The sequence below is a fragment of the Canis lupus genome, chromosome 8 (genome assembly GCF_003254725.2).
Source record: "Canis lupus dingo isolate Sandy chromosome 8, ASM325472v2, whole genome shotgun sequence".
NCBI lineage: Eukaryota > Metazoa > Chordata > Mammalia > Carnivora > Canidae > Canis > Canis lupus.
The window spans coordinates 16,127,998-16,144,602 of record NC_064250.1 but is presented as its reverse complement, the minus strand read 5'-3'; the positions used below and the strand labels follow the sequence as shown (position 1 = coordinate 16,144,602).

At 40.7% G+C, this 16,605-nt stretch overlaps 2 protein-coding genes across 4 annotated transcripts in view; both read right to left on the bottom strand.

Moving 5' to 3' along the window:
• Positions 1–974, bottom strand: part of TTC6 (tetratricopeptide repeat domain 6) — a 172,802-nt gene extending 171,828 nt beyond the window's left edge. For both annotated transcript variants that reach the window (XM_035720011.2, XM_049113068.1), the window contains exon 1: positions 845–974. In XM_035720011.2, coding sequence (XP_035575904.2) covers positions 845–850 — 6 coding nt within the window. In that variant the 5' untranslated portion in view covers positions 851–974. The remainder of the gene's footprint in view (positions 1–844) is intronic.
• LOC125755546 (translation initiation factor IF-2-like) lies at positions 483–12,265 on the bottom strand. 2 transcript variants are annotated; one of them, XM_049113070.1, is made up of 2 exons: positions 12,129–12,265; positions 483–1,722 (listed from the first exon to the last, which is right to left on the bottom strand). In XM_049113070.1, exon 2 carries the CDS (start codon positions 1,705–1,707, stop codon positions 952–954), a length of 756 nt encoding a protein of 251 aa, XP_048969027.1. In that variant the 5' UTR covers positions 1,708–1,722; positions 12,129–12,265; the 3' UTR covers positions 483–951. The 2 variants fall into 2 exon arrangements, with proteins under 2 accessions (XP_048969027.1, XP_048969028.1); XM_049113071.1 differs by lacking the exon at positions 12,129–12,265 and adding an exon at positions 11,460–12,109.
• Positions 12,266–16,605: the final 4,340 nt, after the last annotated feature.

Sequence of the window (16,605 nt, the reverse complement as noted above, 5' to 3'; positions counted from 1 at the left end):
TGGGGTCCTGGGATGGAGCCCTGCATCATGCTCCCTGCTCAACTGGTAGTCTGCTTCTGTTTCTCCCTGTCACCACCTTGTGCTCTCTCTCTCCTCTATCAAATAAATAAATAAAGTCTTTAAAAATATATGTTTTAAGAGAGTAATTTTCGCTAAAAATATCACAGAACTCCTACAAATTCAACTTCTTAGTAGTAACATATTGATCTGCTCAGTATAAAAATTCACTGCTAATGGTAAGCTATAACAGAAAGTGACTGAGTGGGGGCCCCTGGGTGGCTCATTGGTTGAGCGTCTGCCTTTGGCTCCGGTGGTGATTCAGGGGTCCTAGAATCCAGTCCCACGTCAGGTTCCCTGCAGGGAGCCTGCTTCTCCCTCTGCCTAAGTCTCTGTCTATCTCTCTGTGTGTGATAGATAGATAGATGATAGATGATAGATGATAGATAGATAAGTAAATAAGTAAAATCTTAAGAAAACGAGTGTTCCATATAAGACCTCTGTTCCGTTATTTCAAATCTAAATAATCACAAAGACTTTGAAAGGAAAGGCTACCAGCGATGTATTACTCAGGTCTACAACCGATGTACTTTGAACTGATTTTTGAAATAACTTCTCGGTTTGTTTCACTGAGTGTATAGTCACTGAGTGAAAGAGTTTACACTCCCTCGACGGAATATTCAAAAAATTCGAGTTCGAAAGCCAAAGCACTTGAATAACAAACACCCCGCTGTTGCGTCTGGCTTGTCTAGGGTGCAACACGCCGTGTGCACTTAGATGCGCCATCCACGTTCCCTACGGTCGCATTTGCCCAGGGGAACTACTACTGTCCTTGGGGTTCACCTACTTCCATGTTAAGGTCGTAGTTGTGGCCGAGGACACTCTGTATGAGCTCCTGGACGGTCTGGTCGGAGGCCAGCTGGGCCTCGGACTGCAGGGAGGCGATGACCTCCTCTATGGACGTCGGGATCCCCCGCGCGGGCTGCGGGCGCTGGCGGGGCGCTCCCCCGCGGGGCTCCGGGACTCTGCCCGGGGCGCGGCGGGGGTCCTGCTGGCTGAGCGCGCGCGGCCGGACGGGGTGCGCCTCCCCGCCGCCCCCGGCCCGCGGCCCGCCTCCGCGCCGCCCTCGCTCTGCTTGGCGGCGCGGGGCTGTGCGGGCGCGGCCCCCTGCTGCTTCGAGCCGCGCTCGGGGGCCGGGGGCTGCACGGGCTCGGGGCCCGGGCGCCGCGCGCTCCGCGGGCTCCGCGCGCCCCGCGGGCCCAGGCGCGCCCGGGGCCTCTCCTTGGCCGCGGGCGGCGGCGTCAGGCCCAGCGGTCTGGACGTGCCGGCCCTGGAGGCGATGAGCGGCGGCGGCGTCCGGGGCCCGTGGCGCAGGGGCGCGGAGCTCCGCCAGCAGAAGTCCTGGGGCCGGCCGGGCCGGGTCTTCCCGGGGGCGGCCGCCTCGCTGGGGGCCGGGGGCCGCGCTGCGCCGCGGGGGGCCTGCGGCAGGGGGGCCGCCGCGGGGGCCGCGGCGCCGGGGGGCCCCGAGGGCTTGGGGGCCGGGGCCTGGGGGCCGCCCTCGGGGGCGTCCTCCACAGCCGGCTTGGAGGCCAGCTTCTGCTTGAATCGGAGCAGATCCTTTTTCGTTTCCTGGCGAATCTTCTCGAGCTCTTTAAAGATGTACGATTCTTCCTTGTATTTCAGTCCAAAATGCTTCGAAACTGCGGACATCTTGACTGATTTGCCCTGGGAAATAACAACAGTATATTAATTACATATTCATAACAAAACTCGTGTCGGTCGATAAATCCAAGTGCAGCTCAGAAAAGCCTCTCCCGGTAGAAGGCTCGCTCCTTGTGCAGGAGGGAGTATTAGTCTACATCATTTTAAATCCAACCATTGGCCTTTTCACAGGAACTATGGAAAACCTTTAAAGCAGTAACCTTTTTACGGTGGGAATTTCTGAAACTCCTATTGGATTTAACATTTCTTTAGACCATAAATGTAATGTCCCAGTTCCAGACAAGAGAGACAGACATAGGGAATCTAAAGAAAACCTGCTAAGAGAGAAGAGAGGCCATCAACTGTGCCATGCATCTAGCCCACAAACATATTTTTCAATTGCTCCAAGTATTTCAAAGATTCTAATTGGCACCAACAATTTTTTTAAAGATTTTATTTATTCATGAGACAGAGAGAGAGAGAGAGAGAGAGAGAGAGAGGCAAAGACATAGGCAGAAGGAGAAGCAGGCTTCCAGGGAGGGGAGCTTGATGTGGAACTTGATCCCAGGACCCTAGGATCATGCTCTGAGCCAAAGGCAGATGCTCAACCACTGGGCTGCCTAGGTGCCCCACCAACAATTTTAAATTGAGAGATTTTCACATAAAATTCCAGATTCGCAGGTTCTCTGGGGAGGAGGGGAATGAAGGCCCTGGCAATGCAAGAGCCAAATCCCTACTCTTGAGGCAGCTTCTTCTCCAACCGGTCTTTGGTGTCTCTATCCCTTACCCAGCCCACTTCCCTCAATATGTCTCCTGAGCTAGAGCAGGCTGTATGAAGAAAGAGAGGTAAGCTGCAGCCAGATCATGAGGCCTTGAATGCCAAATATTTGTACTTTTTCTCCTGACCACTGAAAATCATTCAAAAACTTTTAACAGAAAACAGCTTGATAGGATCTGGTGCGTGGAGGATATTGCATGGGACAAAGAATAAAGGAAGGGAGACAAATAAGAGTCTCCACAGCTTGAGCATAAGGCCTGGCCTTGGTAGTGGAGCACAGTGAAAACAGAAACATGACAAGTAAAACTGATAGGATCTGGCCAATGACAAGGAATAAATGGGAGCAATTAAAGATCCTTCATAAAATAGGAACTTTGAATCATCTTAATGAAGTCTTGGTTATAGTCAAGTACATAAGAAAGCTTCTTTTATTCAGTGACTTATACACTTAAAAATGGTTAAGATGGTAAAATTTTATGTTATGTGCATTTATTACCATAATTTTTTTTTAAAGAAACCTGCTATTCAGCAGGGCCAGTTCATCCATGATCATAAGTGGATTTTCAGATGCTGAGAGATCTCAGGTCATTAACAAAGGCCAGGCTAACAGGAAATATAAATAGAGAAGAGCCTGATGACAGATTCTTTGGTACATTCATCTCTGGGAGGTGGAATAAGCAGAAGCAACAGAGAGGAAAATGGGGAAAACAGTTCCACAGAAGCCAAGAAGAGGAGAGTTTTAAGAAATAAGGGTAAAACAATGAAAATAAAAGCAGAAAATAATGAATTAGGAAAGCTAATTTGATTATTATTAGGAAACCCAAAGCCAAAGTTCTTTGAAAAAAATATAAAGCAGAAACACCTTTGGAGTATCATCATTATTTGCAAATATGATTACCTACCTATCAGATCTAAACACCAAAGAACTGTTTAGAGTTATAGTAAATTTCTGCAAAGATTTAATTTTTTTTAATTTTATACAAAAACCAATAACTTCCTTTATACCAAAATGATCCGTTCAAAAACACATTGATAAAATTCCATTTATAATTTTTTAAAAGAGTAAGTTCCAGTAATAAGCATAACAAAAAATGTACTGAAACTGCATGAATAAATTTTTAAAATTTTACTGAAAGACTTAAAAGATGTGACTAGACAGTAATGTCCCTTGGTGAAAAAAAATAAAATATTATAGCAGGTCTTCCCAAAATACTGTACTGGTTTAATGCCATCATAATCAAAATCTAGAAATTATATTTTTGAACTCTGAAAAGTAATTATGGACTCATCTGAAGGAATAAACAAGATAGATTAGGTAAAATTTTGAAAAAGGGAAATGAGGGAGTGCTTGTCTAACAAGATAATTGGCAATAAGAATTATTCAATAAATTGTGCTGAGGCAATTGGCTGATTATTGGGGGGGGGGTGGATTATACCTCGTTTTATGCCATATACCAAAATAAGATGGATTTGAAACTTAAATGTGGAAAACATTTATTTTACTTTGCATTTTTTTTTATCATCTTACCCACATTCTTGGTTGGACTTATATTAACTCATAAAAAAGGCTATCTTCACATTTAGATCTCTGCATTTACCATGCAGTATGGGCAATATGAACAAAACATCCTACTTAGCCTCTATATTTAGAGCAAAAGCAATATGACTTTTAATCATATTAAAAAATGCTTTTAATCTCTAATATCTGCTGATTCTCAAACAGAAGACCTTGCTACATGGCAGAGCTCTCACCTGGGAATCAATAGGTTTGGTTTCTCTACCCATCTCCACCAATCCTTAGACCTTGAATAGCTCAGTTCTATCCATAACCAGAATTCATATTAAAAAGTGAAAATAATATGTTGTTTGCTCAGTTCTGCACCATAGTATGTGCACATTAGAAATGATTTCTAAAACCCTTAAGGAAGTTTCCCTTTTTATAAAACATGCTGTATAATCCTCCTCATAGTGTATTGGCTATTATTGTTTGCACAGGTGGTAATATGGTCACACCGACACCATCTGCATTTCTTCCTACAAAAGACTGTAACTGGAAGAGACCACAGAACAGAAAGAAGCACATTAATACCTGATGAGAATCTGACTTGACTCTCCCAACTGCACTTCCCTTTTGTTTCTTAGTTCCTGCTTCATATTTCCTTCCCAACTTCTCTCAGGCCCTTGGTTCGCTATTGAAGTTTATCAAGTGTTCATTGTTTAACATTTCTCGGTATATTCCCTTGAGCTCTTCATAGGACAGTTGCTCTTCTCACATAAAAATAAACCAATAGGCTATAGAACTTCTAACTTTAACAGAGACTTCTATTGTATTTTCAAAATAGGTGGTATCTCAACTGCAAAATGGGGCAGTCAGTCCATCGAAGCTTGGTGCCTTTTTTCCCCCACACCCACCCCTCAACACTGCAAAATATGTAAAATGTCTTTTAAACATTAATCTCATGGGGGAAATAACATGTTCTCTTTTTCTTGGTAGCAATTCATTAAAAGAAAGAGATCAGTTCTGGTTTGGAGATTCTCAGGTAAAAATAATTAGCTTTCCCCCAAATTATTAAGGTGTCAAGCCTGCTGCTCACAATCCAGGTTAAGTGTATTTTAAACTTTAAAATGGGACAGAATGTGCTGGAAATCTTTGCGACCTGAGCAGTAATTTCACTCAGCTTCTTTTCCAGTTATTGGAACTCTTTTTCTTTGTCCTCTCCCAGGAGGTTCAGTGCCTAAACAGTCTCCTCTCCTACAAGGTATGATAAGACATGAGAAAGCTCTCCAGCCACAAATAACTAAAGGCCCAAAGACAGCTAATGAGAGGATTATACAGCATGATAGATTCTGGGGCAGGTTGCTGTTTCTTGCAGGTGTGGCTGTTCCTCCAATTGGAACAGAAGATCCATACGCTGCTCTAGACCTCAACTAAGGTAGAAATAAACAGAGCAGATCACCAGATAACTTGGTTCTAAGCTACATGGAACCACCTCATACAGGGAAAGGAATCCTTCATATGTGAGGCCTAGTTCATCAGATTATCATGTTGAGAATAGAGCCAAAGCGAGCCAGGTTATATGGAGGCCTTGACCTCTTCTATATATGGTCATGGGTACCTCAGTGGGAAAGGTGACACATTAAGGACAAGATTTAGGTTCTCTTGCGTCCTTGGCCAAATATTATCTCAATTCACTTCCTCAATTTCATATCAACATCAACTTCCAATGCACACTAAGGTTCCAAAAGAAATATCTAAGTCCAAGGAAAATCTATCACATCTTGTAAAGTTTTCATATTGCAAGGAAAATAAAAATATTCTGAAAATAATTACTTATTCTTGAAATATCAGTGGTGGAAGTGAGATCTAGTTTTGCACTGATTATAATTCATCAGAAAGCTTAATAGAAAATATATGATCATTTTATAACTTTGCTAAAAGAATAAGATAATGGTATTTTTTCTATTTTTCATGCTTTCTATAATATTTGTTTTGGGACCTTTAATCTTAATAATATCAATAATAGTAACTCACACTTATGCTGTTTAAAAATTATATAGAAAAATAGAGAAAAGCTGTCTTCAAGCTCACAAAAAGCTTTTTTCTATTCAGAAGCCCATAGAAATGTCAAGACTCTAAAAACTTATTCTATTGTTATAACCAGTACCTAGAATATCCCCATAGCCTTTGTGATATACATATATTCATACAAACATAAATACATAACAGGCAATGGAACAACAAACATCTCCCTGCCTTTTACTCCTCTGTCTTTCCTTCTTGAACTTCTTTCATCTAATTTGCTTAAATAGCCAAGATAGGAAAAAAGATAGTTTTATTATTATATCATCATGCTTTTGACATGTTAAGTGCTGTATGCTTTCAAATTCAAAAGCAATTTGTTGAAGTTCTACATCTACATTTATTGAAAATCCTCCACTAACTGTTGATAAACTCTGGGCAAAATATAAAAAACAAATACTTGAGGATTCTTAGAAGCAAGCATTGTGGAGGAGAGTAGACACTTGTGGAAACACTGGCCCAGAAACGAGTTTCCAGGTTTACCGTGGCCTTTCCCTAAATGCCATCCATACTGTAGAATGGCATAGAGCAGGGGGCAAAAACTTTGATAGAAAGCCTTTCATCATTCTGGCCAGACAAATCAGAGAAAAGAGCCCTGGCAACAACCACCACTGAGGCATGAGAAAAAAATATCCCAAAGAAGAGAGAGCCAGATATGGTAATCCCCTAATTCTGTGTCTAAACCCCACATAAGTCCAGACTAACCTCTGAACTATGCATACATAGGACTAACTCAAAGCAACCCAACAATGGCTTCAAAAGCTAAAGTGAGATTTAGCTATACTTCCAATCATAGAGAGTGAGATAGAGCTTACATGTAACGGTAAATTGCTTGCCAAATAAAAAACATCAACATTCTTCAGAGGCATATAACAGAATCCAGAGTCTACACAATAAAACATTAACAATGCCCAGGATATATTAAGAAAAACTACTCAGCATAAAAAGATCCAGGAAAATGTGACCCATTCTCAAGGGCAAACAAAATGCACAGATGCCAGCCTGGAGACAACACAGAAGTTGAAATTATTAAACAAGGACTTTAGGGCAACTATTATAACTATACTCAACAAAATAAAGGGAGATATGCTGATGATGAATAAAAAGATAGAAAATGTTAAGATAGAAACATAAGTGAAGGAGTGTCTGGGTGTCTCAGTCGGTTGAGCATCTGCCTTTGGCTTGGGTCATGATCCCAGGGTCCTGAACTAGAGCCCTGCATTGGGCTCCTTGCTTGGTGGGGAGCCTGCTTCTCCCTCTCCCTCTGCCTGCTGCTCCCCCTGCTTGTCCTCTCTCTCTGTGTCAAATAAATAAATAAAATCTTTTTTATAAAAAGAAATAAAAATATATAGAAATTTTATATCTGAAAAATACAATACTTTCAATAAAAATTGGACTAACGGGCCAGAGAAAATAGTCGGTGAATTGGAAGATAAATCAACAGAAATTATCCAATATTTTAAAAAGAAAGAAAAAAGCTCAGTGGGGGTGGGGCAGCATGCAGGGAACAGCCTCAAAGCCTTATGAAGTGGTATCACAAGTTCTAACACATGGGTAAGCAGTATCTGAAAAGGAGAGAGAAGATTGGGGTGAAAAAAAGCTTAAAGAAATAACTGAAAACATCTCAAATCTGAAGAAATACCTAAATTTATAGAATTATGAAACCCAGTACATTCCAAGCAGGATAAAAACCAAAGAAAACCATATGTAAGCTCCTGGAAATCAAAGACAGAGATAAAAAACTGAGAGCAGACAGAGAAAAACAATACATTATTTTTAGGGAAACAATTCAAATGACAAAAACTTCCTACTAAAAACCACTGAAACCAAAAGACAGTGAGACAAGGTGTGTAATACGCTAAAAAAGCAAAGAACTGTCAATGCAGTAGCAAGCATATTCTTTTAAAAATGAAGGCAATATGAAGACATATTCAGACACAAGACAAGTAGAAGAATTGCTCACCAGCAAACTAGAAAATTATAAGAAATAATAAAGAAATGTCTTCAGACAGAGAAAAAATTATACAAGGGAAAGTATACAAGATGAAAATCTGAATCTTCAGGAATGAATGAATGAAGAAGATCAAAAACAGCAAATATCTGAGTAAGTTTAAAAGATCATTTTTTAGCCTTATTTGTATGAAAATCCCATTTTGTGGGGTGTCTATATATATATACAGATGTAACATATGTGACAAGAACCAAAAAGACTGGGGTAGGGTCATTAGGGTTTTTTTTCTTTAAGATTTTATTTATTTATTCATAGAGACAGAGAGAGAGAGAGAGAGAGAGAGAGAGAGAGGCAGAGACACAGGCAGAGGGAGAAGCAGGTTCGACGCTGGGAGCCGGACGTGGGACTCGATCCCAGGTCTCCGGGATCACGCCCTGGATCAAAGGTGGCGCTAAACCGCTGGGCTACCCGGGCTGCCCTGTCATCAGGTTTTTGCATTCCATGTGAACTAGTTCAATATTAACTCTAGACTGTGAGATGTTAAGAATGTATACCTAGAGAAACAGTTTTTTGAAGCAATACAAAAAAGTGTAAGGAAAAAAATCAGTAGACAGCATAATGGAATACAAAAAAATATTAAAGATTAGAAAATATTTTAGACTAAATAATAATGAAAATACAACATATTAAAATGTGTGGGATGCAGCCAATGTAGTGATTAAAAGGAACAGTATAGCTTAGCTTAAATCAAAAAGAAGAAACGCCTAAAATCAATAACCTAAGGTTCTACCTAAAGAATCTAGGAAAAGGGCAGCTCCGGTGGCGCAGCGGTTTAGCGCCGCCTGCAGCCTGGGGTGTGATCCTGGAGACCCGGGATCAGGTCCCACATCCGGCTCCCTGCATGGAGCCTGCTTCTCCCTCTACCTCTCTCTCCCCCCCCCCACCCCCGTGTGTCTCTATGAATAAATAAATAAAATCTTAAAAAAAAAAAAAAGAATCTAGAAAAGAGGAGTAAAGTGTACCCAAAGTAAACAGAAGGATTTAAGTATAACGTCATAAATCAAACACAGAACAGAAAAATTATCAAAGAAACTAAAAGCCAAGAGCTAGTTCTTTAATAACATCAACAAAATTCTTAAAACCTTTACACAGACTGCTTAAGAATAAATGAGAGAATAAAATCACCAATATCAGGAATAAAAAAGCACTTTTCACTACAGATCCTAAAGATATTAAAAGGTAACAAGAAAATATGACAACTAAAAAAAAAAAAGAAAATATGACAACTTCACAACAAATCCAAACAATGTAGATAAATTGGTCAAATCCCTGAAATTTTCAATTTACTAAAATTAACATAAGAAACAGAAAATTGGGGATCCCTGGGTGGCGCAGCAGTTTAGCGCCTGCCTTTGGCCCAGGGCGCGATCCTGGAGACCCGGGATCGAATCCCACATCAGGCTCCCGGTGCATGGAGCCTGCTTCTCCCTCTGCCTGTGTCTCTGCCTCTCTCTCTCTCTCTGTGACTATCATAAATAAATAAAAATTTAAAAAAAAATAAAGTCTTTAAAAAAAAAACAGAAAATTGTAATAGGCCTATATTAAATAACCTTATTCATTACCAAAAATCTTACCACAAAGACACTTATAATCCAGGCACAGATGATTCTCTCAAACACTCAAGAAAGAAATAACACCAAACTTACACAAATATTTTCAGAAAGTAGAGGAGGAAGGAATTTACTTTCCAAACCTCACAAAGGCATTCTTCTAAAAGGGAAATTATGTTACCAATATCCTTCATGAATATAGATCCAGAAATCTTTAATAAAATAGTAGTATATCAAATTCAAAAATATATTTTAATGTATAATATATTCTGATGGTATGGAGTTTATCCCAGGGTTGAAAAATTGATTTAACATTTGAAAATCAATATAGTTCACAGTATGAATAGAAAATAGAAGAAAACTTAAGATCATTTTAAAAGATAGTGGAAAATCATTTGACAAAATCCAACACACATTCATGATAATAATAAAGAAGTTAATGTGAATATGCTTCATAGGACACATCTTCAATCTGATAAAGAGAATTTACAAAAGCCTTATAGCTAATATTATATTTTTACTTTCCCATTAAAATTGAACACTAGGCAAAATGCCTAAACTCTTTTTTTTTAACATTGTTCATTGTAACATTGTTTATAAAAGCAAGGAAGCAGACACCTTTATATCGGTTCACAAAATATTAAAAAGTGCCTCAACTCTTACTACATCCATTCAACATTGTACTGGAGGTCCTAGCCATCGCAATATGGCAAGGAAAAGAAATAAAAGGAATAGATTGAAAGGGAAAAAGGAAAACTGTTCCTATTTACAGGGACATGATTTTTAGGTCAAAAATTCTAAGGAATCTATAAAACAATTCCTAGTGCTAACAAGTGACTTACCAAGGTTGTACAATACAAGTTAACATACAAAATCAACTGTATTTTAATATGCTAGATCAAACAATTGGAAAATAATGCTCAAAAAGACATAAAATAATTGAGAACCCAACAAAAGATGTCCAAAATCTCTACACTGAAAATTTCAAAACATTGCCAAGAGAAATTAAAGACCTACATAAAATTCCAAACCATGTTTGTTAACTAGAAGATTCAACATTGTTAAAATGGCAGTTCTCCCCAAATACATTTATAGATTCCATGCAATCCCAATCAAAATTCCAGCAGGCTTTTTTTTTTACAGAAATCACAAACTGATTCTAAAATATATACACAAATTCAAATAATTATCCAAAATAGTTAAAGTGACTTTTTTAAAAACTAGAGGACTTACATGACCAAATTTCAAAATTTACTATAAAGCTACCAGACAGTCATCAAAGCAAAAGTCCAGGCAAATCATTTTGCTGAATAAAGGAAGCCAGATACAAAACAGTATACATCGTATGCTTCCATTTATATAAAATTCTAGAAAATGCAACCTATTCTGTCTATTCTGTGGTGTCACATAGCAGATCAGCAGTTGGTTGGGGGCATTAGGAGCAGGTGAGAATGAGGATGGATACCAAAGGGAGCAGAGGAATGAAAAGGTTCAGTTATCAGGAATTTATTTTTTAAGAGTTTATTTATTTATTTATGAGCCGGGGGTGGGGGGGCAGAGACACAGGCAGAGGGAGAAGCAGGCTCCATGCAGGGAGCCCGAGGAGGGACTCGATCCCGGGTCTCCAGGACACGCCCTGGACTGAAGGCGGCGCTAAACCGTAGAGCCACCTGGGCTGCCCAGTTATCAGGAATTTAAATAAAAACTTGGGGGGAAAAAAGGGTTCAGTTATCTTGATTGCAGTAATTGTTTCAGAAGTGTATACATCTGTCAAAACTTATCAAACTGTACACCTGTACGTACATTATACTGTAATACATTATACTAACTACTAATGTGTACCTTCTGTGCAGTTTATGGAAATTATACCTTTATAAACCTGTAAACGGGAAATAAACAATTTGTTGAATTTTCATATTTGAAAGTCGAAGAGTAAAGAGAACTACTGAAGTCCTTTAAAATCCTGCAGTGGTAGTTCCTAACAGTTTCGCTGTGGGTCTGTGGTCTTTGATGCTGGATAATCCCTGCACTAAGCCTACAGCGTCCCACCGCCCACCAAAGAGGTTTTGGGGCCACACACAAGAAACGGTTTCCTGTTCCAAAATTAGGCACACTGACCCCAGCGGAGGAGATCACCTAACGGTGTGTAAGGTTTGCCCAAAACAACCGGCTCCTGTCAAGGGAGACCAGGAAAGGTCAGGCAGTTGGAAATTAAATTCCCTCCACGGTGCCCTCCCCCTCGCCACATTCCCTCTGATTCCGCCCAGTCTTTGGCCTTCCGAACGCCTCTTCTTTCCCCGCAGCGTGGAGGTCCCCATCCACCAGCTTTTCACTCTTGCCGAGGGCATCCCAGCCCCTACTCCGGCCCCAACCCCTGCTCAACCCCAGCCCGATCTTCTGCGCGGATTTTCTGAGGTGAGTGTGGATTGAAGAGGGAGAACGGGGACGCCTGCCCCGCCCCAATATCGAAGCCTCCCACGCGGGTCAGCAGCCCCGCAGTCCGCCTCTCACCGGTCTGCCGCGGGGACGCCCCAGCGCCCGTTCGGACGGCGAGGAGGTTGACACTGCCGCCGCCCAGCGGGGTATCCAAACGGCCTCCCCCGCGGCCGAGCGGCCGTGGGCTCGGACAGGCTCTCCGGGAAGGAAGAACGCGCTCCGTTGCTCGGCAACAAGCAGCGCGTCCCCCGCCTGGCGCCCCGCCTCCGGGTCCTGTGGATCCCTCCGCGCCGGGGATCCCGGCCCGCGCGGTCCCGCCTCGCGCCACCGGCTCCAAGGGCGCCCTTGGACTCGAAGCCAAAACCCAGGCGGAGCTGCCTCTGCTTTCTGGGCTGTGAACTTGCTGGTCCCAGAGAGCCCCCTGGACTGGAGTCTCTCCTACATCAGCCGTTTTTTTTGCCCAGTTAAACCAACTGCTTGCTTGGCGCTCATGTTATTTATGCATTTAAACGAATAAGGCTGGACAAGGAAATTTAAAGCCTTTTTTAAAAATTATTATTTGCTTTTGAACTGTCTGCACTACCTGCAAATTAAGCGTACATTTCAGGGGGGGTTTTCCAGGTTCTCCCCCTGGAGCCCAACTCATAAAGAGAATCTTGAAATCAAAGACATGAGATTCAGACTCCTGGAGAATTCCTATTAAAATCCTGGAATCAGGGACCCCTGGGTGGCGCAGCGGTTTGGCGCCTGCCTTTGGCCCAGGGCGCGATCTTGGAGACCCGGGATCGAATCCCACGTCGGGCTCCCGGTGCATGGAGCCTGCTTCTCCCTCTGCCTCTCTCTCTCTCTGTGACTATCATAAATAAATAAATAAATTTTAAAAAATTAAAAAAAAAATCCTGGAATCAGCATATTCAGAGTTTCTGATGTCCAAGATAAGAAAGGTTGTAAGAAGCAATATTTGGCATTATCCATTAAAGTTGACTATACACAGACTCTATGACCCAGCAATTCCATTCCCAATAGAAATGCATGTTAACATGCACCAAGAAACCTGTACACCAATATTCATAGCAGTTTCACTCATAATAGCTAAAACCTGGTAAGGATCCAAATGTCCATCAAAAGTAGGGTGTATAAATTAATTGTGGTATATTCCTAAAATGCAATAAAGGATGTGAGCAACCTTCATCTATGGGAAACAACATAGATGAATCCTTATGAGCTAATATGCCAAACATGAGGAGTACATACTGTACAATTCCATTCATATAAGGTTTATTTCTTAGTTGTTTTTTTAAGCTCAATTTAGTTAACATATAGTGAATTACTAGTCTCAGGGATGGAAATTAGCTATTCATCAGTTGCATATAACGCCCAGTGCTCATTATATCTAATACCCACCACCGAATTACCCCACCTCCCACTCACCTCCCCTCCAACAACCCTCAGTTTGTTTCCTATAGTTAAGCATTTCTTAGGGTTTTCCTTCCTCTCTGTTTTTATCTTGCTTTTCCTTCCCTTCTCCTATGCTCATCTGTGTTGTTTCTTAGATTCCACATATGAATGAAACCATCATATAAGGTTTAAAAACCAAGACAGCAAAAACTGTAGGGTTTATGGATGCATGCTCAACTGATGTATTTCAAAAAGTACAAAAAAAAAGGATTAACCATAAGAGTCAAAATTGTAGTCATCTTGAGAGTGGGGAAGGTGATGGTGAGTGGGTGGACACTGCAAGGAGGAGTCCTAGGGTATGGGGTACTAGCAGTGTTCTGCATTTTAACCTTGGTGATATCTGTTTGAATTTTCTCTTTGTGATAAACCGCTGTTTTCTGTTTTGTTTTCCTGTATTATATTTTACCAATTTTTAAAAGACCAAAAAGATGAGGATCCCTGGGTGGCTTAGCGGCTTAACGCTTGCCTTTGGCCCAGGGTGTGATCCTGGAGTTCTGGGATTGAGTCCCATGTTGGGCTCCCTGCATGGAGCCTACTTCTCCTTCTGCCTGTGCCCCTGCCTCTCTCTGTGTGTCTCTCATGAACAAATAAATAAAATCTTTAATTTTTTTTTTAAAAAGACCAAAAAGAAAAACCAATTAAATGCCACCTATCCACATGAAAGTGCTTTGCTCAGTGCCTGACACTTAATGACCCTCAAGTGTGTATTTTATATTGCTCTACTTTCTACCAATCTCTCCCTTTTCAAATACTCTGGCAACTAATAAATGAGATCAGGAAAGTGGCAGATAGAGTCTTCTGGAAGTCCTCTTTGAGATTGATGCTTCCCAGAAATTCAAGATAAAAGAATGCTCTCTGCTGCACAATTCCCCAATGCTGGGCCTGGAAGCATCCCAACTGTGGAGATGGATGCACTCAGACATTCTCAGGCCTCCCTGAGGCAAGCTCCCACTCTAGGGGCACAAAGCCAGGTAGGGATACCTAACTTTGCCAACTGTGCCAGTCACTTTGCTCCCTGGAATTCTGCAACCTCCTCTGTAAAATTGAGATAATAATCTTACATCAAAGGTTTGTTCTGGGGCACCTGGGTGGCTCAATCAGTTGAGTGTCTGCTTTTGGCTCAAGTCATGATCTCAGGGTTCTGGGATGACTCCTGCATTGGGCTCCCTACTTGGTGGGAAGCCTGTTCTCCCTCTGCCTGCCACTCCCTCTGATTGTGCTCACAAATTCTCTCTCTCTCTCTCTCTCTCTCTGTCAAATAAATAAATAAAACATTTTTTAAATGTTTATTGCTTTACTCCCTAACATAATGAGTTCAAAATGGTTGCTGAGTGTCCACAAGACGAGAGTCATTCTCTAGAGAAATATCTGCTGTTCTTGAGGTTTCATTGCGCCCACATCACTGCCTTGTGGGTACTCCTTGAGGACAGCTTCACCCTAAGTGTTGAAGTAACCCCTTCAGACAATGAATACATTACTTTCCTGTGCTAATTAAAATACTAAGCAAATAACCAAAAGTGTTTAGTGTGAATTGTTCTTGGTATCATCCTGGACGTTACATAAATATAAGATATAGGCCATATTCCTAAAATAAAAAAAATTAAATTAATGTAGCCTGTAGTGTCTATCATATGGTCAGGAAGCAATTTAAATGGTAAATAAACATTGTTCATTAATATTATTTATAATACAAAATGGTAACAAAGTATTCAGATATCCATATCATAGGATAATACAATCCATGAGCTTGATACTATTAGTTTCATCTTATAGATAAGTTACTGATGTTCAAAGAGATGAAGGATTTACCTTTGGTTTCCTAGCTAGTAATCAATTCTGTGCTAGGAACTTTATTCTAGGTCTAAAAGAAAGATAGAGAGAGAGAGAGGAGAAAGAAGAGAAGAAGGAGGGGAGGGAGGAAGAGGAGAAAGAATAGTTGTTAGTGATGTAAAGGCATTACAGAGTCATTGTTGATATTTTAATGTCTCCATATGAGAATGTTAATACTTTGGGTGCTATCTTCTAGAAAAGGGCATTAGACTCAAAGAGCAGCATAAAAATAGTCATTGAAACACTATAATTTCATCTAATTTTTGGCACTTTTAAACCACCACCTCTCAGTCCTCTAGTCCTCTAGTTTTGGAGCATCCTATTGGATTCACTGCATAGCAAGCAAAGGAAAATCCAAAAATTCAGCTTCCACACCTTCAAAGTATTCTCATAGAACAAATTCCAAAGTTCTCCTAAGAGAATTCAAGTCCCTTCATAATTAGGACCCGTCCAAAGGTATTTTTGGAAAATAAATAATTAAAATTATATCTTGACTTTATATTATGCACCAAAATAAATTCCAACTGGATGAAGGATTTTGTTATACATAAGAATTACAGGTATAGATGAGACTTATAAGCATTAAACCATAAAAGGTATAAACTCTAATTAAAATATTGATGATTTTTTTAAAGTACCTATGTGTTGAAAAATAAACAGAAGTATAATACAAATGAAAACCTGGTGAAAAACTCACAGTATTTATGACAAACATGGGATCAGTATTCTTTAGATGAGAAATAGATGAGCACTCAAAATTTTAAATTGGTTAAGGAGGGTGTGGAAAGGCAGTTTCCAAAGAAGAGATATTTGTGGCCAGTAGAAATATAAAAATGCTCAACTTCAGTAGTAATCTCAGAAATGCTAATTAAAATAACAGTGTGTTATTTTTGCCAATCAAATTGCAAGGTTAGTAATAGAGTTCCTGCATGGGATTGAAGGAATAAGATCACTCACAGATTTCTGTTGCCATTTTGCTAGATGTCATTTGCTAGATGCCCTTCATTCCTGCACCATTGCCCCAACATTGACCAAACCCAAGTGGAAGCTCAAAGGTAAGGAAAAATATGTGCAGAGACAGAGGCAGAGAATAGAGTAGAAAGAAGGGGAAGCTGGGGAAGAAAACTAAATAACCAGAGTTTTGCCCAAAGTTGCCTGTATGGCTTTAATCCAGGCAATAATGTACTAAAACAGCCTCTCCTGGCTTAACCTCCATGGCATTGCTTAGCCTCAGCCTTCTCCTCACACCCTGCTCACCCTTCTT

Bases quoted from the DNA above. Each gene is read 5' to 3' on its own strand.
- LOC125755546 (XM_049113070.1), bottom strand. From the start codon at position 1,707: ATGTCCGCAGTTTCGAAGCATTTTGGACTGAAATACAAGGAAGAATCG.